This window comes from Polychytrium aggregatum, assembly GCF_025602895.1.
Source record: "Polychytrium aggregatum strain JEL109 chromosome Unknown BJ171scaffold_150, whole genome shotgun sequence".
In the NCBI taxonomy this organism is placed as follows: Eukaryota; Fungi; Chytridiomycota; class Chytridiomycetes; order Polychytriales; genus Polychytrium; species Polychytrium aggregatum.
The window spans coordinates 57,763-78,072 of record NW_026516352.1 but is presented as its reverse complement, the minus strand read 5'-3'; the positions used below and the strand labels follow the sequence as shown (position 1 = coordinate 78,072).

Sequence of the window (20,310 nt, the reverse complement as noted above, 5' to 3'; positions counted from 1 at the left end):
AAGAAAAAATCTCCTCCCGACCCAAATCCAGATCCTGGGCAGCCCCGCGACAAACATGCTGCCAAGAAACTAGTCATCAAATCGTGTCGTGCCTGTGGTCTGACCAACCATGTCAAGCCCTTCACCAAGAAGTGCAAGGCCCGAACCGAGTTGGCCCCCCCTTCTGACTCAGCGTCTGTCTTTGGGGCCGTTTGCCAAGCACCCCCTCCAGACGAGTCCAGTGAAGACATCGCTGTTCCGGCCCTCGTGGTCGAGATGCCTGCACCCAAGGTCCTGATCTGCCCGACCTGCAAACAGGAGGGTCATGGGAGAAGCAACAGCTCCAAATGTTCAGCGAACAAACCTCTCTGGAGCTCTACTGAGCCTGCCTGTGAACCAAACGAGTATGCCAAGGCAGAGTACTCGATCATCAAGTGCACTCTTGGCGCCATCATCAAGAACGGCGCCTTACACGACAAGATCGAGGAGACTGTCCAGGGCCATGACACACGTGCAGTACGAAGCATCTCGGCTCCTGGAGCTGCATCTCAGGCGATGCTTGGACGAGGGCATCACCATCCCCACTGTGTCGTCGAGCGATCCTTCGTTCGTTCGAAAGTGCTTCAACATGGTGCAGAGAGGAACAGTGGGTGCCAGGACGAACACCCCAGAAGATGACAGGCATCTCCTCGACACATATGAACTGTATCGAAGTACATGGAGCGATTCGTGTGTCCTACCTCCAGTATCCCTTCCAAAGGGTACTGGGTCCCAAGTCATAGATCTGGCCATCAAAACCTATGCAGTCAACTGCGAGACCCACATTCTCGATCGGTATTGGTCTCTCCTCCGTCGATTCTGCAATCTGGTACTGGATTGCTCCCAAGGGATGTGCAAAGCGACATACACACGTTGACGAGTGCATGAAGCTGATGGAGAATCCCCTCTCCGATACACTCCTCGTTGATCTGAGGAAATCCTTCACACACCATGCCGAGCAGCTCTACAGCTTTCGCTACACAAGCCACCAGAGCCTGTACAAAGTCGTACCAGTATTGGCCAGTGAAGTCTCTCGCCTGACCCACCGAAAGGAGACACTGTTCGTGGCGACCATTCGAAACAGAATCATCCCCAGGCTCGTGAGGGGATACCGAATGATCTGAAAGAAGATCGTGGACGACTGAATGAGGAGATGTGTCGCGCTATCGAACGTAGGCAGTCGGATCAATACAACGCACTCCATACCCAGCACGAGGAGGTGGACAAGAAGATCGCTGTGAACATGAAGCGGATCAAGCGCCTCACCGACCGGCTTGCCCAGACCAAGAAGCGCCTCAACATCCCTCGAGCACAGTGCACCTTGGTCCCGCTCTGCGATGCCAGAGCAAAGTATGTCAAGCTCGATACCAAAGCTATGTATCAAATTCTTGGATCTCAGACTGGCACTGGGCTCAAGTGGGACGACCTGAAGACCAAGGTCAATGGCACCACAAAACAAGAGATCTTCTGGCGAAACAACTTCAAGCTGGAATCGAGACTCTTTGGTGTCAGGAAAGAGGGGAAGCAGCTCTTTGGCTGTGAGATCACCACCGATGGGGTCGGGTGCTCGATCACCACACTCAGGTACAAGATTCTGAGGAAGAATGACCCTGATACCAAGCCGGTACCCAAGACCAAGGTGAACACACTCACTCCCGAGCAGAAGATCCAGTACCAGGGGTCGGTCCCATTGACGACTCTCGGACCACATGGATCGGGATCGACCCTGGAGTGGGATCGATCTTCACCGCTGTCAATCGAGCACCCGGTCAACCATCCATCCAGGAGCAAGACGGTGTCAAGGTGACCAAGACACAACGTGCCAACGAGAAGATCGTCTCGTTCTCCAACAAGGAGTACCAGCATCGAACTGGCACCAGTCAGGCGACCAAGTGGATCCAGAGCACCCACAAGGCCCTTGATCTGCAGGAATGGATGAGCACCACACCAAGTCCCAAGATCCCTGGGTTGGCTTCCTTCCTGCGATACATTCGCCATGTGTTCGATGGAGACATGCTGGACAAAGCAGCTGTACTTCAGCCTGACCCGGCGACGGCGATTCAAGCGACTCGATCTCCACAGCAAGCGACAGCGCACTGTCCACGAGATGTGCAAGCAAGTCATCGACCAGGCACCAAGGGAGACCGACGTGGTGATTGCCTTTGGGAATGCTTCGTGGAAGCAAGGGAGGGGATACGCATCCAGTCCCAGGAGACTCAGGTTTGCCAAGTACTTTGAGCAATTCCACCATCACCAGAGACGCCCACCAGACCGAGCCGTCTCCAAGATCCATGTGTGCTCGGTGAATGAGTTCAACACATCCCAGGTGTGCTCACATTGTCGGGAAGCCAAGCGACTCGAGAAGGTCGAGCATCTTGATATCGAGAAACCACACTTTGTCCGGAGCTGTAGCAAGCTGCCATACGCTGTGGGATCGAGACATCAATGCAGCCAGGAACATGATCTCGGTATGCCAGTCGATCATCGCCACAGGAGATCGGACCGAGTGTATTCAAGACTGTGCTTCCGGACCCACCCAAAACAAAGAGATTGCCAACCAGGACGGGAAACAATCGCACGACCTGCCCACTGGGGTCTACGGATCAGCAGACCTGTGTCGCTGATGCCAGGAAGTGACTGTCCCGTTTCTTTCTGGTTTGACTGTATCGCAAGTCAGGAATGATACCATCGCCAATCCCTCCTTCGCGAGCCCGGAGTTCATTCAGGTTATTAACCACGAGATCATCGAGACCAGCACCTGTATCCGCAAGCTGGCCATGCGTTCCAATCGCCGATGAGAAGACGGCTTCTTCGGTCGCCCCCGGTTGTCCTCCCCCTGGCCCCGATCCTGCTCCCAGGAATCCGCCTGCTCCCTCGGCTCATGCCTTCGCGCATGCCGCCCCTCATGCTCCTGACTTTGGAGCTACCGATTCCAGTGACCCAATCTCCGTCGACTCCCTCCACTTGGACGATATCTTAGCCGCGTTCCCTACCGTTGCCGAACCCGCTACGACGGTTCAGCCCGATCAACCCACCGCTCCTACCTTCGGGGCTGCTGGAGCTCGCGATCCCGACTTCACCGACAGTGGTGCGGCTCCAGTACCTTCTGTCGTTGCCGAACCCGCCGCCCCTCCATCGGCCCAAGGCGTTCGGGCCCCAGCAGCCAACGCTGCTGCAAGTGGCTATGCTTCCCCCACGCCCACTGAAGATGACCGTCGCGACATGTCCGCTCGTCCTGCGCCCAAGCGCCCGGCCCCAGTTGAAGCCGATGAAGATGGTCGTGACCAGCCTCGAAAGCATGTTCGCGATATGAACGATGTGTCCGCTTCCAAGAAGCGCCACGAAGGCGACAATGACAAGTACACACGATGTAAGTCGAGATTGCTCCGTGCACGGCGCACCTACATGTTGTCCGTGAGTAACGCCTCACGATATCCTAACATATTTGTATCAAAATCCAGCCCGTTGTAAGATAGTGTGTCACTTCAAGGATGTCAATGTTGACACTGTGTTTTCAGATATCGACACGACCTTCCTTCGTCAAGCCATCACCGAGTCGAATGAACAGAGACGCCGCAACACTGAACCGATGTTGACCGTCAAGGACATTGTTCTTCAGAATCCAGAGTTGCTCGCACTCTATGTCGATTTCAAATCCACTTCTCATTGGAGTGGTGGTATCTATGGTTATTGTGACAGAATCGTCTTCGAATTTGTCCAAACCCACAAATTTGACTTATATCGTGATCATTCGACAGTGTTTATTCCCACTCCGTTCTTCGAAACTAGAAATGGTTTCTCGAAGTACCATCCCGTCCTCGCCCCGTACATTGCTGTCATCCTCTTCCGCATGCTCAACTACGATCGTATGATCAAGAACGACGGCTACAGGAGTGGCTGGAGGAGTTTCTCGTCCAAGTATGCAAACGCCATTCGCCTGGATTGATCAGCCTTCTATTCGTAGCCTTTATTTCTTCATAACATTCAGTACCCCAATTCAGTACCACAATTCAGCGCTCTTGTTCAGTACCCCCATTCAGTACCCCCATTCAGTACTCCAATCCAGCGCCCCTTTCAGCGCTCTTATTCAGTAGAAAAATCAGTAGAAAAATCCAAAAAAATACACAATCAGTATCCGTGTGAACTGCCATGCGCGGGAGCAACAACATGTCCGCTCTGTGTGGGGGGGATCGTGAGGATGTGAGTGTCCGAGTGGTGGGGTGGGTGTATCATGTGAGCGTCGAGCGGCCTGCGGGGATATAAATCAAGTCCGCTCCCCAGCCGCCTTCCCATCCAGCCTTCACCCTCACCCTTCACCCTTCACCCTTCGCCCTTTGTCGACCCATCCAGCCATCCTCCAATGATGATGACCAGAAGACAGCGTCTCTTGTCCGGTGCTGCGAGCGATCGCCTCGATCAAGAGCCCATGAGAATGCCGCCCAAGAAGAGAAGACTCTCCAGCGATTGGATGGACGGTATGCGTTGATCTAATCGCTCGCCAGCTCGTTGGAACGCTATGTGTATCCTAACTTATGATATCGTTCTCAGTCCTTGACCAGGGGGGCGATCGTCTCAGTAGTAGCTCCTCTCCATGCCGCCCCGGTCCATCGACTGCCGCAACGGTCGAGCGCCGTGGTAATATGATCGGCGGATCATCTCCTCTCACTCCCACCTTTGGCATGAGCCCGTCCACTCCTTCGGTTTCTCCGATCACTCTCCCGTCCCCATCCCCCATGAATTCGCCCACCAGGCAGAGTGCTACGGTGGTTGATTCGCCCCCGCCTGGTGTCTTGGTGCGTCCACCCAGACCAGTGTTCATTCGACACTATTCTCAGCTGACGATCGATCACGGCTTCAAGAACATCAACCCGGACACGCTCTTTCCGCACGTCGACGTCGATCAGAGCTGCAAACACCGCCCAAATGTATCTCTGCGATATATTGGCTTGCGTGACATTGTTCAGCGCACTCCCGCACTCACCGCATCGATGCAAGTCAGACACATCCGATGTGGGATGCGAGACTTTGACATTCAGAGCATGGAGAAGAAGCTCTTCAAGCAGTGTGCTGTCTTGATCGACGACTGGTTCAAAAACTGGAAGCTCATCAAGAAGCACCGTGGCAGAATCGGGGAGTATTCACTTATCCCCACGCTTCGACGCCAACGCCAGATTGCCGTTGATCAACTGGTCTTCAGCCAGATGCGCGATCAACCCCCACCCTATCGCTACCCCATCACCAGAATGGATTATGCCGAAGCGCTCTTGCCCTATATCACGGTCATCCTCATCCAGCGCTTCTCTATCAACAACTCCATTACCCGCTGGGATGACTTCGTCAAGCGCTTCCCCGGAGTGTTCGACCAATACACCATCATGTGACCATTTGCTCCTTCTCTACCCCCGTTGCTCCGGCGGGTTGCTGTTGTCGTCCCTGTGCCGCCGACCGCGGCTGACCTGTCAGCACAGCACGCGTCACGAGGTATCAATTGTGTGGTTCATTCCTGGAGGAGGGGTCTATTCAGAGCCACCTCCACCGGCGGAGATACCAAGTTCCGATCGGCGCTCATTGGGTGAGTATGGTGGACATGGGTCAGCTGATGGTCCTGGCAGATGTCCGGCTGCGGCAGGGTGTGGAGATAGCAGACTCCGCCAGTCGCCGCCGGCCGTGTCCGCCGGACGACGTAGGATCTGTGGGGCTATATGACGGACACCTCCTTCGCGATCGCTGGGTTTGCGGGTTTCCCAGTCAACCCCAAAGCGATCGGCTCTTTGACGTTCGTGACTGGGAGCGCCTCACGGTGCATGGTGGCTAGTCTGCATTCCAATGGCTACGGACATTGGGATCTGACGACAAAACACAGCCCTTGTGGGTGTGTTCATGGTTGCATGATGTTTATGGTTCCGGGCCCTATTCGTAGCGGCCGGGTGGTCGAGTCACAAGCAGCAAGGAACTTGATAAGTTGAAGTCTTCATAGTGAAGCCGTTGTTCGTGAAGCTATGTCATCAAAATTCCTAGGAGTGTTGTTCCCGATCGGCTACCCAGACGCTCGGGGCTACATGCGTACCAAGACAGACGCATGGTGGCTAGTCTGCATTCCAATGGCTACGGACATTGGGATCTGACGACAAAACACAGCCCTTGTGGGTGTGTTCATGGTTGCATGATGTTTATGGTTCCGGGCCCTATTCGTAGCGGCCGGGTGGTCGAGTCACAAGCAGCAAGGAACTTGATAAGTTGAAGTCTTCATAGTGAAGCCATGTCATCAAATTCCTAGGAGTGTTGTTCCCGATCGGCTACCCAGACGCTCGGGGCTACATGCGTACCAAGACAGACGCATGGTGGCTAGTCTGCATTCCAATGGCTACGGACATTGGGATCTGACGACAAAACACAGCCCTTGTGGGTGTGTTCATGGTTGCATGATGTTTATGGTTCCGGGCCCTATTCGTAGCGGCCGGGTGGTCGAGTCACAAGCCGCAAGGAACCTGATAAGTTGAAGTCATCGTTAATGAAGCCGTTGTTAGTGAAGTCGTTGTTCGTGAAGCCACTCAAGTGAAGTTACGGAATGTGAATCCATGACACCAGGTAGTCATGTCGCAAGATTCAAGCCACAGCAAACCAACCGCCATCAGCGATCGCACGACCGATCATGGCATCGACGACAAGATGTGCGCTCAAACGGCTCTTTGACGTTTGAGACTGCGTGCGTCATAGGCGCACGGTGACAAGTCTGTATACCAGTGGCCACGGACACTGGATCAGACGACAACACACAGCCTTCGTGGATGTGTTTATGGTTGCACTGACAACAGACCGGTCCGGGCCAAATCCATCATGGTCAGGAGGTCCTTTCGCAAGTCGCAAGCGATCACCCACTCCAAGTCCCCAACATGCATGACTCAATCCAAGTCACCAAATGCCCCGAACGGCTTCGGACGCTGGGGGCGCACCCCATCATGTATTTGATGGGGTGTACGTGGTAGCAAGTCCTCTTTGGACGCAAAGGGTGCAGCCTTCATGGATGACCCTGGTCCTGAACGTGCTCTGTCGAGGTATGTATTGATTTGCAGCGTCTTTTGGAACTCAGAATGGTGCACCACGATGACCAAAAATTCCCTTTGAACTGAACAGATCGCATCAAAAGCCTGCATGACTGCTTGACTGTATATGCGCTGCGCCACAATAAACCAGACTTGTGTGATGGGGGTGCTGTGTTGGGATGGGTGAAACCAGGTGGAATCCACATTCTTTCGTGCGTTTGCAGTAAGCATATCGTTCCAGTGTGTTTGTATGAGCCAGTACCCCACCATGAACCCGTCGTCGCTCAAGTCGCTCGTGGAGAATGCCAGTATCGAGCAGCAGTATTACGTCTTTGGCATCCTCAAAGAGGCCAATGTCCCGCTGTCGTTCAACGACAACGGTGTGATCCTCAACCTATCCGCCGTCCCAGCCGAAGTCCTCCAGCGCATCGCCGCCTACATTGCGTCTGATGGCAATACCACAGACTCAATGGAAATTGACAATGTCACGGGCGATGTGGTCGACACCAGCAACGACATGTCCGTCGATGACGATGAAGGCCCGCGCACACGCGAGAGTGCGTCGGATCCAGGAGACCACACCCGGGATGCCGATCATGCCATAAACTGGAAGAAGCAAGAGAATCCAGCGTTCGCCGTCATAAGACGACATATCCGGGCGGGGGGGCGCACTGCTGCTCGGACGTTAACTGCCGAGTATGTCGGCTCCCTGAAGGACCACCTGCGACTGTGTGGGTTTGGGTTCACAGAGTGAAAGGATGGTGTTGCTGAACGTTTTGGGTACAAAAAAATATATTGAAAGACTCACTGGACACTGAGGCCAACCACTCGCTCACGGCTGGGTTGGTATTTGGAAGCGGGCTTGCTTTTGTAGTGAAAGAGAGCCATTTTGGCGTTGGCGGTGACTCCGTATCCGTGTTCGAAGCATTGACCGAGCAAATATCGGGCCTTGGGGAAGCTCGTAGCCTGTATCAAATTTGCGATTGCTCGTTCGTAGTTGCATTGAGCGAAGTAGAGCTCTCCGAGGACCGCGCGGGCAGCTTCATTGGTGGGTTCTCTATCGACGAGTTCACACGCCATACCGATGGCGGTATCGTTGGAGCGTTCAGTCCCAAAGCCCAGGGAGTGACATTGAATGAGGATAATTCTGGCAAAGGTAGAGCGTCTCGAGGCGAAGCGACACCAGATCGACAGCCAACGGATTTCCGGATACGATTCCCAGGTCGCTCGGTTTTGCTCCATCGAAGCTTCAAACGAATGTACATGTCCCCAGTTTTCCCGGATGCCGATGCCCAAACACTGACACCAATTCTTCAACAGATCTGCCATTGACTTGAGCGCTTTGGAAAGGAGGTCGTCTTGGTTTGAGAAATTGGAGACCCGAAACCAGGAGTTTGTTGCAAGCTTGTTGTCCTGCTCGGTTCCCAATCCAAGATGATAGAGCCATCCAAGGATGAAGGCGTATCCAAGTTCCCACCTCTTGAATCTCTGTTGCTCGTCATCCTTCTCCTTGCAGGCGGAAAATACATCTGTCCAGGAATCGCTGGTGTACGTGTCGGGTTGCGATGTGTCGAGTCCTTCGATGATTTCCATAGCATCGGAGAATGACTCGTTTTGCAGGGCAGTGGTCAGTCTCTTCATCGGATCATCGACAATGGTATCTTGGTCTAGGTGAGTACCACAATCATCAATTGGTCGAGTGAGTTGGGATATCGAAAGTGGTCGAATATGCTATGTGACGTACCTGAATCAACATGCATGGCCTCGCCTGTGTGGATATACTCCTCGACGATTTCACCTTCTTCAAGGCCCTCTGGTTCCATGTCGATGAACTCGCCGTCGGCATCAAAGAATTGATCTTCGGGGTCGAGTCGGGCTTGAGTTTCAACACTCGTTTCCGAAGGCGGAACGCTGGGTGGCGCTGACGATGTTTCGTCATGGGTGTCGAGTAATTCCATGAACCTAGAATGCAGGTCAGCGGAACTGGGTCGAGTTGTTGCCTTGACCGAGAGACAGTCTTCAATAATGCGTCGAAGCCGACGGTCGATTCCTCCGGATATGGTCGGTCGCTTGGAGGCCTGGTGGAATCGACGGATTGTGTCGATATCATCGACTGGTTCGTCCCATGCGTCTCTGCCATCGAGCAGGATTTCGCAGCAAGAGACACCAACAGCGTAGACATCAGAGTTGAAGTTTGGACACAAAGGAATATGGCTCCGGACCAACTCCGGGGCCATATACTCGTAGGTTCCAAAGGGGTCGAATTCCTTGTTCTCGATCATGGAATTGCCTTCTAGACCCTCGCGGATCTTGAAAGCGCAAACAAAATCTATCAGGCTGACACGCAGTTGGTCGTCCAGGAGGGCGTGGGTGGGCTTGATGTCTCCATGGACGAATCGATTTGCATGAAGGTACTCAAGACCCCTTGCTATATCCGCCATCCATCGGACCTTGATAGGGAGCTCAACCGGAGGGTGTGTGAACATGAAGGTGACAAGGTCCCTGTTCACCTCGAGCTGGGACACCGTCATTGCTATACCGCTGGAAAAGTAGATGCCGATAAGCTTCGATATCCTGGGATGGTTGAGTTCGGCCCATACCTTGACTTCCCAGTTGAAGGCGACCAAAGGGTTATGCTTCGAATATGGTGGCTTCTGAAACCGCTTGATGGCGACGGCTTGGCCCTGGTATGTCCCGACGACAACCCTGGTCGTTGGACTCGATTTCAAGACATCGACCGACTTTCGGGATGTTCGCACGCTCCCCTTCTCCAAGACACGGCAAGGGTAGAGGGGGCCGGAAATATCGATGTCTTCGTCTTCTTCCCACATGTTCGATGATGGAGGGGTGGTGGCATGAAGGCCCTGTGGTGGCTGGCTTGTTGGGGCTGTCCGCCTGGAAGATACGCGAAGGTCAGCCAGAATGTGGCCATCCACGTGTCGCACGTGGACGGTTTTTCTTTCGTGTCACCGGCCGGCCCGCAAGCCAAAAGCCCCGCCCGCCCCCCGGCCTCTCGGGCTTCTCCATCCCTTGTGGTCCTGACGATGACGTTACTGGGGTCGTTTATGCTGGCCTGGCTTTCATGGGGATGATTTTCCGTGGATCTTCGACGTTGACCCAGATGTGACCTCGGTCGCTGTCTGGCGAAACCGAGACGTTTCCATGCGTCTTCATTTTCATTGGAGTCAGATTTCGGCATATCTATCGCACTGGCTAGGCCAGAGACACAAGGGAGACAACCATTCCCCCCACGTAAGTATCCGTCACGTTGCAGGCGTCTCTTGAGCATTTTGGTTGGGTATCTGGTATCCACCATCCAGAGCGCTGCCGATTCTAACCATATGGCTCGTTTTCCTTTTATGCGAGACGTCGTTGCTGTGACGAACCACTGATCCCGATAGTCCGTGGCCCCAGGTAAGTCGGCATCTGTATGCACACGCCACCATATCCATGTCGACACCATCCCGGGATTGGGAGCCCTCATGCTGTTGATTTGAGAGCAACCCGACGACCTGCTGCTTCTGGTGGCTGGTCGTTGGGTTTCACGTTCACTCTGGTATAAACCGGGAGTGATCACCTTCTGGACATTGACCATGGAGAGAGTAAGTACTCCATACTCTCTCTTGAATTGAATGATAGTGAGTAGTGATATATGATATCTCTCTTGATTGAGTTCAATTGAGGATCATCGGCGGTGCTGCGGTGCCGCGGACGTCAATACAGCCGTTTTTGTATCTGTGGTATATATATATCTCTTTTTCTGAAAATATATAGTTCAGAATCGGGCTTGGGCCTGCAAGAGGCACCGCCGATCTGTTCAACAGGTCGATAGCTCCCTCCATGGTATCTGAGTAGAAAGAGTGATAGAGTAGTTATGGTGTGGGAACGACTCGATGATGCGATCAGAGATCATCAAGTCAGTAACAAAACAACCACTCCATGAGCCAGCGTCACGAATCAACCAGTGAACCCGGCGGTGGTCGATGCACGCAGGGTGGTACAAAGGTACTTTGCATTTTTCAGCGGGTCGATGCAGGACCCACCGCCGCCAAAGTCAACTGGCCCATATGCTACACTCCATAGCCAAGACTGGACAGCAAGTCATCTCTTCAAATCAGACATGGAGAGAGTAAGTACTCCATACTCTCTCTTGAATTGAATGATAGTGAGTAGTGATATATGATATCTCTCTTGATTGAGTTCAATTGAGGATCATCGGCGGTGCTGCGGTGCCGCGGACGTCAATACAGCCGTTTTTGTATCTGTGGTATATATATATCTCTTTTTCTGAAAATATATAGTTCAGAATCGGGCTTGGGCCTGCAAGAGGCACCGCCGATCTGTTCAACAGGTCGATAGCTCCCTCCATGGTATCTGAGTAGAAAGAGTGATAGAGTAGTTATGGTGTGGGAACGACTCGATGATGCGATCAGAGATCATCAAGTCAGTAACAAAACAACCACTCCATGAGCCAGCGTCACGAATCAACCAGTGAACCCGGCGGTGGTCGATGCACGCAGGGTGGTACAAAGGTACTTTTGCATTTTTCGGCAGGTCTATGTGACCCCGCCACACACAACGCTTCAGGACAAGTACATCGAAGCCCATCTGCTACCGCGGCTTCGTGTGTTTCTGACTCCAATGTGCACCCTGTTTCCTTCCTCGCCATCAGTGCTGTGAGAAATGCCATCGTGCGTTTTTTTTCTCTGGTGTTATGCAGCAACTTCATATACTGCATACAACCAGTCATGGGTGTCGACCTCTTTCTTATGACACAAGAGCAGGGTGAAGAATACGCCCGCGAACAGAACCAACCCACGACCAACAACCACAACAACCACCGGCGCTCATTGCGCTTGCGTTCCCAAGTGCCCCCCGGACGAATGTCGACTCCCACGTCAAAGTACAATCTCCTCGAGCGCAAGGGTAGCAATCGCAACATCCCGAACTATGTCACACCCGTCAGACCCCCGACCTATGGCGATAACACCGAACAAGACGACACCGTTGTCCCTGGCCAGGCAAACGAAGACCGAGCTACTCCGCTGAGCCGCTGGAGCTCTGGATCGAGTATGTACAGCAACGCCGCTGCTTCTTCTTCGTCTTCCGAGCCCAAGCACACTGGAAGCAGATGGGGTCTCTGGAGTTCGTTGTCCAAGTCGTCCAATGCCGAATCGGATGCATGGGGGCATCGCTCGCGTGCGGCATCCATCGATCAACTCCAGCAAAGCGCCAACAACGACCAGACCGATTACACTCCCGAGATCAATAGCCGCAGACGGGTTCCATATGAACCAAGGTCGTCTCAAACCCTGAACCGACGACCGTCGCTTGGACGTAGTGTTTCGTCGCTCAGTCGCCCGAGTTCTTCGACCTCCGCTTTCGGTGCTTCAAGACGTTCGTTGAATGCCGGCAATACCCTGCGACGCTCGACCAGCTCCCGCCGCCCCAGTGTCCTGACTACCACACAACCCAGACGATCCCTGAGCGGTGCGCACCGTCGCCCCAGTATGCCGTCGACCCCCCGTCCGAATGACTTTTCCGCGAGACGATCGCTGAGCAGTGCGACTGGTAGGCCCGACCCCAGGCGTTCGGCCCGACTCGGATCTCGACCATCGCTTTCGTACAGGGGTCAGATGTGAACTGAGCCAAGGATTTCTTTTGTGGGGCTCGATGACAGAGATGGACAGAGCCGAGGCAGTTCGCATCTACGAGGAAGCAATCCGCTTATCCAGACAGAACAATGGGGGTAGTGTATCACTGCCCCCGGACGAGCCGGAGCAATCGTGGCTCAAGACCAAGTATCCCACGCTCTATACGATGGCGACGACGAATCCCGAGGCCGACTTTTCCGAGAAGCTGAAGCTCATACTAGGGCTGGCGACACAGTACCCGCACCAAGAGCAGCGCGACAAGATTGCTGGCCATGAGATCTTTGGTTGGTACAGCGCACCCCTCAACTTGGACAGCTCAAGTAAAAAGTGACTTTAGAAAGTCATAGTCTGGCATGACGTGGTGTGGAATGGCACTGCAATAAGCAATAAACTGGAACATTGGCACATTTAATGCAGATGGGATGCTCTGACACAAATCCCGGATGGTCGTCCGTGATTTAATAGACTCGATCATCTCGCGCTTTCTCTGCTTGAACTGGATGGTGTCCTCCATATGGGTTTGTTTCTTCATGTGGCTGACTCGGTCCCACGGCAGACCTGTGGGTGACAACAACGACACCCACATATAGCCGAGGGAAATGAGATCGTCCTTGAAGGTCGGGTTGATATGCCAGTGTGTGGCGAGGGAGGTGTATTTCACGGTCCCTCCGAAGGGCTGCTCGCGGTGATACTGGACCTGGCACTCGTCCATGTTTCGCGTGAGCCCGAGATCAATGAGATAGACGCGGTATGGATCGGATGCATCGGCGCAGAAGGCAAAGTTGGCTGGCTTGATGTCCCTATGGACAAACCCGAGCTGGTGAAGCTCATCAAGCCGGTTCAGGGTTTCTGTGATGAGCCGACACAACAGCGTGGCATCAGGGAGTGGTTGCTTCCGAAGGGACTCGAGGTTCGCTCCGAGAAGCTCCATGGGCAGCACCAGCTCACCGCCCTCTTGGAAGTAGGGTGGCTCGACCCAGGGCCATCGGTCGTTGTAGCGTTCGCCCAACTCGCGGTAAATCTCATACTCCCTCATGAGACTCTGGCTCGGTATGCCCGAGCAACTGAGCTTGAGAGCGCATGTCCTGTCACACTCTCGCCGTTTGATGACGGATGCTTGATAGACTTTCCCAAACCCACCCTTTCCGAGGACATTCGACGTATTCACCTCGTACCCCATCTCTTTGGCTCGCTCAGGATCGATATCCATATCGCTGGCTGGTTGAACTGGCATGATTTGCTGGTGGTGCAGAAAAAAAGGGCCAAAACGACCTCACGCTCCGGACCAAAGGCGCGCTTCGGTGAAACGATAGACGGTGGGACGGTTATGTATTCGAGAAAAATGGATTGGAAAGAGAGGATGAACTTACCTGGACGTTTGACTGAAGCAAAGAGTCATATACCACTACAGAGAAAAAGAGAAAGCCCGATCAGGTGTCGAAGCCGGACAACGAAGGGACTTGGTTCATGGAGTGCCTTGTAGTGCTCGTCCGAGGCCATATGGTGCAGGAGTGCCTGATGCAATCTCCCACCGCATAGCGGCGCTGGCGACGGCATAATATCAAATTGAACGCTGGGTAGCAACGATGGTGCTTGATCACTGGTTGGCTTGTGGTGCTCGTCCGAGGCCGTATGGTGCAGGAGTGCCCGAGGCAATCTCCCACCGCATAGAGGCGCTGGTGACGGCATAATATCAAATTGAACGCTGGGTAGTAACGATGGTGCTTGATCACTGGTTGGCTTGTGGTGCTCGTCCGAGGCCGTATGGTGCAGGAGTGCCTTATGCAATCTCCCACCGCATAGCGGCGCTGGCGACGGCATAATATCAAATTGAACGCTATGTAGTAACGATGGTGCTTGATCACTGGTTGGCTTGTGGTGCTCGTCCGAGGCCGTATGGTGCAGGAGTGCCTGATGCAACCTCCCACCGCATAGAGGCGCTGGTGACGGCATAATATCAAATTGAACGCTGGGTAGCAACGATGGTGCTTGATCACTGGTTGGCTTGTGGTGCTCGTCCGAGGCCGTATGGTGCAGGAGTGCCTGATGCAACCTCCCACCGCATAGAGGCGCTGGCGACGGCATAATATCAAATTGAACGCTGGGTAGCAACGATGGTGCTTGATCACTGGTTGGCTTGTGGTGCTCGTCCGAGGCCGTATGGTGCAGGAGTGCCTGATGCAACCTCCCACCGCATAGAGGCGCTGGTGACGGCATAATATCAAATTGAACGCTGGGTAGTAACGATGGTGCTTGATCACTGGTTGGCTTGTGGTGCTCGTCCGAGGCCGTATGGTGCAGGAGTGCCTGATGCAACCTCCCGCCGCATAGAGGCGCTGGCGACGGCATAATATCAAATTGAACGCTGGGTAGTAACGATGGTGCTTGATCACTGGTTGGCTTGTGGTGCTCGTCCGAGGCCGTATGGTGCAGGAGTGCCTGATGCAACCTCCCGCCGCATAGAGGCGCTGGCGACGGCATAATATCAAATTGAACGCTGGGTAGTAACGATGGTGCTTGATCACTGGTTGGCTTGTGGTGCTCGTCCGAGGCCGTATGGTGCAGGAGTGCCTGATGCAACCTCCCACCGCATAGCGGCGCTGGCGACGGCATAATATCAAATTGAACGCTATGTAGTAACGATGGTGCTTGATCACTGGTTGGCTTGTGGTGCTCGTCCGAGGCCGTATGGTGCAGGAGTGCCCGAGGCAATCTGTAACGTCCACTACTGGGACGTTGGGGCAAGACGGGGAGGGAGGGGGTACAAGACAAGACAGGACGGGGCAGAACAGGGCGGTGCTAGGCTACTCTAGCGGACGGGTGAGCTCGGGGAGCACTTACGTTTATTCACGATAAAACCGAACTCCAGACAAACGGGGGGAACGGGGGCAACCCGCAGGTATACCCTGCGGTGGCCTGCCTGCGGTGCGTGAAAACGCAAAGCGCAGCACAGGTCACGACCCACTGCGCCGCGCAGTACGCGCAGTACGCGCAGCACAGCGTCGGAGATACCATCTCCTACACTCCCACACTTAAGAAGGCTTCCTGCGAGGAGCCCTGCGTGTGCTCTTTATTTGGGGCTCCTCGAGGTGTTTACCGTATTTACTCAGCTCCTCGGGTGCATGGGACAAGTCCTCCAGTGTTTGCCATGTGTTGCCCGAGTGTGGGTAACCAACCCACTTGACATAAAACCGAAGTGACCCATCAGCCACTTTCTTGTGCCTCACGATCCTTTCGACTTCATATTCTTGAGTATAGTATTGTCCGAGGTCGTCTTCCAGTGGTGCGTCGTCCGGGACACCTTCGTCGGCGTCGGGGAACTGTGCTGGACTGCGGGTCGTGTGGCGACGCAGCTTGGACACATGGAAGACAGGATGGAGCTTGCTTCCAGGTGGCAAGTCCAACAGGTAGTTGAGGGGACTGGGTCGGGCCGCTATCTTGAACGGTCCTCGGTACTTGGGCAACAACTTCTTTGACTGGGCTTCGGGGACCTTGATGTTGTCGGCGTCCAGGTAGACAAGGTCTCCAACTTCAAAGGAGACATCCTGGTGTCGGCGGTCGTAGTACTTCGCCATCACTTGTTGCGCATCCGTGAGCGCGTCGGCGATCATCTTGTGTCGGACTTGATGATCTTTGACAAAGGCACTTGGTTTGGGAGGCAATCCAGCCGTGGACTCGGTCAGTGTCAAGGAGGTGGGAACATCAGGCTGGAATCCGTAGAGCGCCTCAAAGGGGCTCAAGCCAGTTGTGCTCGACTTGGCGGTGTTGTATGCAAACTCTGCATGACTCAGCTGTATGTCCCAGTCGTCTTGGCTGGTCGAGGCGTATGTCCTCAGGTATTGCTCGAGGGTGCGGATCGTCCGCTCGGACTGTCCATCCGTTTGTTGGTGGTGCGAGGTTGACATGTTCAGCTTGGTGCCGAGATGGTCGAACAGACTTGTCCAAAACAAGGAGGTGAATCGGGGGTCTCGATCACTGACGATGGACTTTGGGAGGCCGTGGTGCTTGAACACATGCTTGAAGAACAGCAGTGCAAGGTCAGGCGCGGAGCATGTCGTCTGGCACGGCACAAAGTGTGCCATCTTGCTGAACCTGTCGACAAAGACAGCGATTGCATCGTGGTCCAACTTGGTCGTCGGTAGATGCGTGATGAGATCCATGGACATGCTGGTCCAGGGGCGGTCGGGAACAGGCAGGGGTTGCAGCAATCCTTGCTCTCGGGTCGTGCGTGACTTGACCATCTTGCAGGTATGGCAGGACTCGATGTACTTCTCGACGGTGCGCTTCATTCCAGGCCAGTATGCGACTTTGGCCAGTCGGTCGTATGTCTTCTCGACTCCAAAGTGTCCAGCGAGGGGCGAGTCGTGGACCTCTTGGAGCAACTTGGTCTTCAACGACGGAATGTCCGGCACACAGACACGGCTGTCCTTCTTCAGGAGGAGCAGGCCATCACGCACTGTGTACTCGGATGATTCGTCGTCCTTGGGGAGCTTAGACACCTTTCGGAACAGTTCTCCGAACTGTTTGTCGTTGGCGATGTTGTCTCGGACAACATCCAGCATCGTGTTGTCGACACTGACAGTCGACTCGTACAGTGACGCCAATTGGTAGTCGGGGCGTCGGGACAGTGCGTCAGGCACCACATTGAGTTTGCCTTTCTGGTATACAACCTCGTAGTTGTACTCGGCGAGGAACTCCATCCATCGCGCTTGGCGTCGGCTCAGGTTCTTCTTGGTGTCGAGGTAACGCAGTGACTGGTGGTCCGTCACAATCTTGAAGGGCTTGGCGGTACCGTGGAGGTACACTCGGAACTTCTGCAGCGCGTAGATGATCGCAAGCTGCTCCTTCTCGTGCACGGGATAGTTGATCTCGTGTTGGGACAGTTTGCGCGACTCGAAGGCAACGGGCCTTCCCTCCTGCATCAAAACAGCTCCCACCGCAAAGTCGGAGGCGTCGGTGTGCACGGAGACATCCGTGTTCGGGTCGAACACAGCGAGGACAGGAGCGTTCGTCAAGGCGTGCTTGAGGGTCTCGAACGCTTGGCGTTGTGGGTGGTCCCACACGAAGGGGCACTCTTTGCGGAGTAGGTCTGTGAGTGGACCGGCAGTGCGCGCCAGATCGGGGATGAATCGGCGGTAGTAGTTGACGAGACCGAGAAACGACTGCACGTCAGAGACGCATGCGAGCGGCGGCCACTCGACCACAGACTTGACCTTGGCGGGGTCGACTTCGATTCCTCTTCCTGAGACAACGTGTCCCAGGAACGGGACTTGATTCTTGAAGAACTCACACTTGGACAGTTTGGCATACAACTTGTGCTCGCGTAGCTTGGCCAGCACGCGGGCGACATGACCTTCATGGGTCGCTTCATCCTTGCTGTACACAAGGATATCATCCAGGTACACGATGACAGAGTTGTCGAGCTCTTGGCGGAACACATCGTTCATCAGCTGCATGAACGTGGCAGGTGCGTTCGTCAATCCGAACGGCAGCACTAGGAACTCGTACAGTCCGTAGCGAGTCCTGAAGGCGGTCTTGTGGACATCATCCTCGTGGATGCGGATCTGATGGTAGCCTGAGCGGAGGTCTATCTTGCTAAAGACCTTTGCTCCACTCAGACGATCCATCAACTCGTCGATCCTGGGCAACGGGTAGGTGTTCTTGATGGTCTGTTTGTTTAGTGCGCGATAGTCGACGCACATCCTGAGATCACCTTCTTTCTTCTTGACAAAGAGCACTGGTGCACCATACGGTGACTGGCTCGGGCGGATGAACCCATGGGCGAGGAGGTCATCCAACTGGCGCTTGAGTTCGTCCATCTCCGTCAGCGACAGTTGGTACGTCGGTCTTGACGGAGGCGACGAGCCTGGTTCGATGTCGATGCGATGATCGACGGTGCGTTGGGGTGGCAGGCATTGTGGCAACTGGTCGGGGAATACGTCCTTGTACTCGTCGAGCAGCTTGGTCACCACAGGCGGGGGACCGGGACCGGCTTGGTCGGTGTCGTCGACCTCACGCACGACACAGAGGAACGACGTGTCCTTCTTGATCAGCCTCTTGAATTGCATGGCTGAGAGGAGAGGTGGCATGTTGGGTGAGGCCATGCCCTGCAGGACAATGTCAGGGCCAACACGGACAGTGCGGCCTTTCCAGTCGACGACTGGAGTCGGCTCGGCACGAGCAAGCCAGCTCATGCCGAGGATGGCATCGAACTTGGTGTCGATCACTTGGAACAACAGGACAGGATGGTACTTGGGATGGAGGGCCACTCGCAGGACCACTTGGTGTGTGCACTGCTGCACACGATCGTCTGCAAGCGCCACACTCATCGGCGACTTCTTCTTGGTTGCATGTATGTTGAGCTCCTGGAGCAAGCGTCTGCTGACAAAGTTGCAGCTTGCTCCAGAGTCCACCATCATTCGGACGGTGTGACCTTGGACGGTGGCAGGGAGGTACAGCAGGGACTCTTCATGGTCCTCCTGCACAGCCTCCTGCACCATGACTTGACTTGGGGGAACGGGCGACACTTGGTCTTGGTTGGCTTCATCACGGCCACTCGGACATTTTGGATAGGGTTCGGCCATTGCGGGGGCCTGCGGCGTCAGCACGCCATTGCACACGACGTCCACGGCTTGCGGACACATGTCGGAAGCATCCGACACACACGACTTGACAGGGGTGAGGGCACAGGCGGTCCTGTCCCTCAAGGGTTCTTGATTTTCTTTTTTGTTTTGGTTTTCAATTTTGGTTTTCTCTTCACGTTCGTGGAGAGGCAGGCGGCTTGCGCCACCATGCACCTCTCGCACGACGCACAACACTTGGTTTGTTTCTCCTTCGGGGGAGGGGGCGAGGTGAACTTCCTCTGGAGACGCGTGGACTGCATTGAGCAATCCACGGCGTTGGTCTCCTACTAGGGCTCCAGAGCCACCTAGTAGGGTCGGCCGTTTCCCGACTTCATGGGGCACTCCTTGGCCTGGTGTCCCGGTCGGTGACAGAAGAAGCAGGAACCATGGCGGAGGTCCTCCTGCTTCTGTCTGTCCTTGGGGGAGACAGTGGCAGCTTGCTGGAACCGGGAGCGGGGAGGGCCACGAGCCTCCATGGCGTTGACGTCAACGTCCATGGGCTCAGGCATGGGTCTTGCGGGCGGGGCCGGGCGAGGCGGACGGGCTGGGACGTGATGAGACCGATGGCCGCCTGCCAGCTGCGGGTAGAACTGGCGGCCATGGTACTGGACGTTGTCGAGGTTCTCGGCAACGTCCATCATCACGTCCAGGGACTTGCGGGCATCAGGGTTGCTGGCGATGTACTCTCTGATCTTGGGCTTGAGGCCCTTCTGGAAGAGGTACATCGCATCAGCAGAGCCCAGCTCCTCAATCTGGGAGGAGAGGTCTTCAAACTCCTCGATGTAGCGGGTCACAGAACCACGCTGCACGAGAGAGTATAGCTTGTCACGGGCAATGAGTTCAGCATTGGGGCTGCCGAAGCGGCGACGGAGGCGGTCCTTGAAGTCGTCAAACACACCTTCGCTCTGCTCGTCGAACCCTTGGCGGCGGTACCAACGGTACGCCTGGTCCTTTAAGCAGAGCTTGGCGGCG

General features: G+C 54.8%; 5 protein-coding genes across 5 annotated transcripts; 2 read left to right on the top strand and 3 right to left on the bottom strand.

Moving 5' to 3' along the window:
* Window positions 1-3,219: 3,219 nt before the first annotated feature.
* Window positions 3,220-3,953, top strand: BJ171DRAFT_542899 (uncharacterized protein). Its single transcript, XM_053112976.1, has 2 exons — window positions 3,220-3,388; window positions 3,480-3,953. The coding sequence occupies exon 2, from the start codon at window positions 3,660-3,662 to the stop codon at window positions 3,888-3,890; it is 231 nt and encodes a 76-aa protein (XP_052961637.1). The 5' UTR covers window positions 3,220-3,388; window positions 3,480-3,659; the 3' UTR covers window positions 3,891-3,953.
* A 280-nt stretch (window positions 3,954-4,233) lies between these two features.
* Window positions 4,234-5,416, top strand: BJ171DRAFT_542896 (uncharacterized protein). Its single transcript, XM_053112975.1, has 2 exons — window positions 4,234-4,493; window positions 4,567-5,416. Exons 1-2 carry the CDS (start codon window positions 4,379-4,381, stop codon window positions 5,397-5,399), a joined length of 948 nt encoding a protein of 315 aa, XP_052961636.1. The 5' UTR covers window positions 4,234-4,378; the 3' UTR covers window positions 5,400-5,416.
* A 2,449-nt stretch (window positions 5,417-7,865) lies between these two features.
* BJ171DRAFT_606768 (kinase-like domain-containing protein) lies at window positions 7,866-9,907 on the bottom strand (the record flags this gene model as incomplete). Its single annotated transcript, XM_053115224.1, has 2 exons — window positions 8,806-9,907; window positions 7,866-8,728 (listed from the first exon to the last, which is right to left on the bottom strand). The coding sequence occupies exons 1-2, from the start codon at window positions 9,890-9,892 to the stop codon at window positions 7,866-7,868; spliced, it is 1,950 nt and encodes a 649-aa protein (XP_052961635.1). The 5' UTR covers window positions 9,893-9,907.
* A 3,124-nt stretch (window positions 9,908-13,031) lies between these two features.
* Window positions 13,032-13,895, bottom strand: BJ171DRAFT_434318 (kinase-like domain-containing protein; the record flags this gene model as incomplete). Its single annotated transcript, XM_053107939.1, has 1 exon — window positions 13,032-13,895. The coding sequence occupies one exon, from the start codon at window positions 13,893-13,895 to the stop codon at window positions 13,032-13,034; it is 864 nt and encodes a 287-aa protein (XP_052961634.1).
* A 134-nt stretch (window positions 13,896-14,029) lies between these two features.
* Window positions 14,030-15,569, bottom strand: BJ171DRAFT_76223 (uncharacterized protein). Its single transcript, XM_053115882.1, has one exon. The coding sequence runs from the start codon at window positions 15,326-15,328 to the stop codon at window positions 14,111-14,113; it is 1,218 nt and encodes a 405-aa protein (XP_052961633.1). The 5' UTR covers window positions 15,329-15,569; the 3' UTR covers window positions 14,030-14,110.
* Window positions 15,570-20,310: the final 4,741 nt, after the last annotated feature.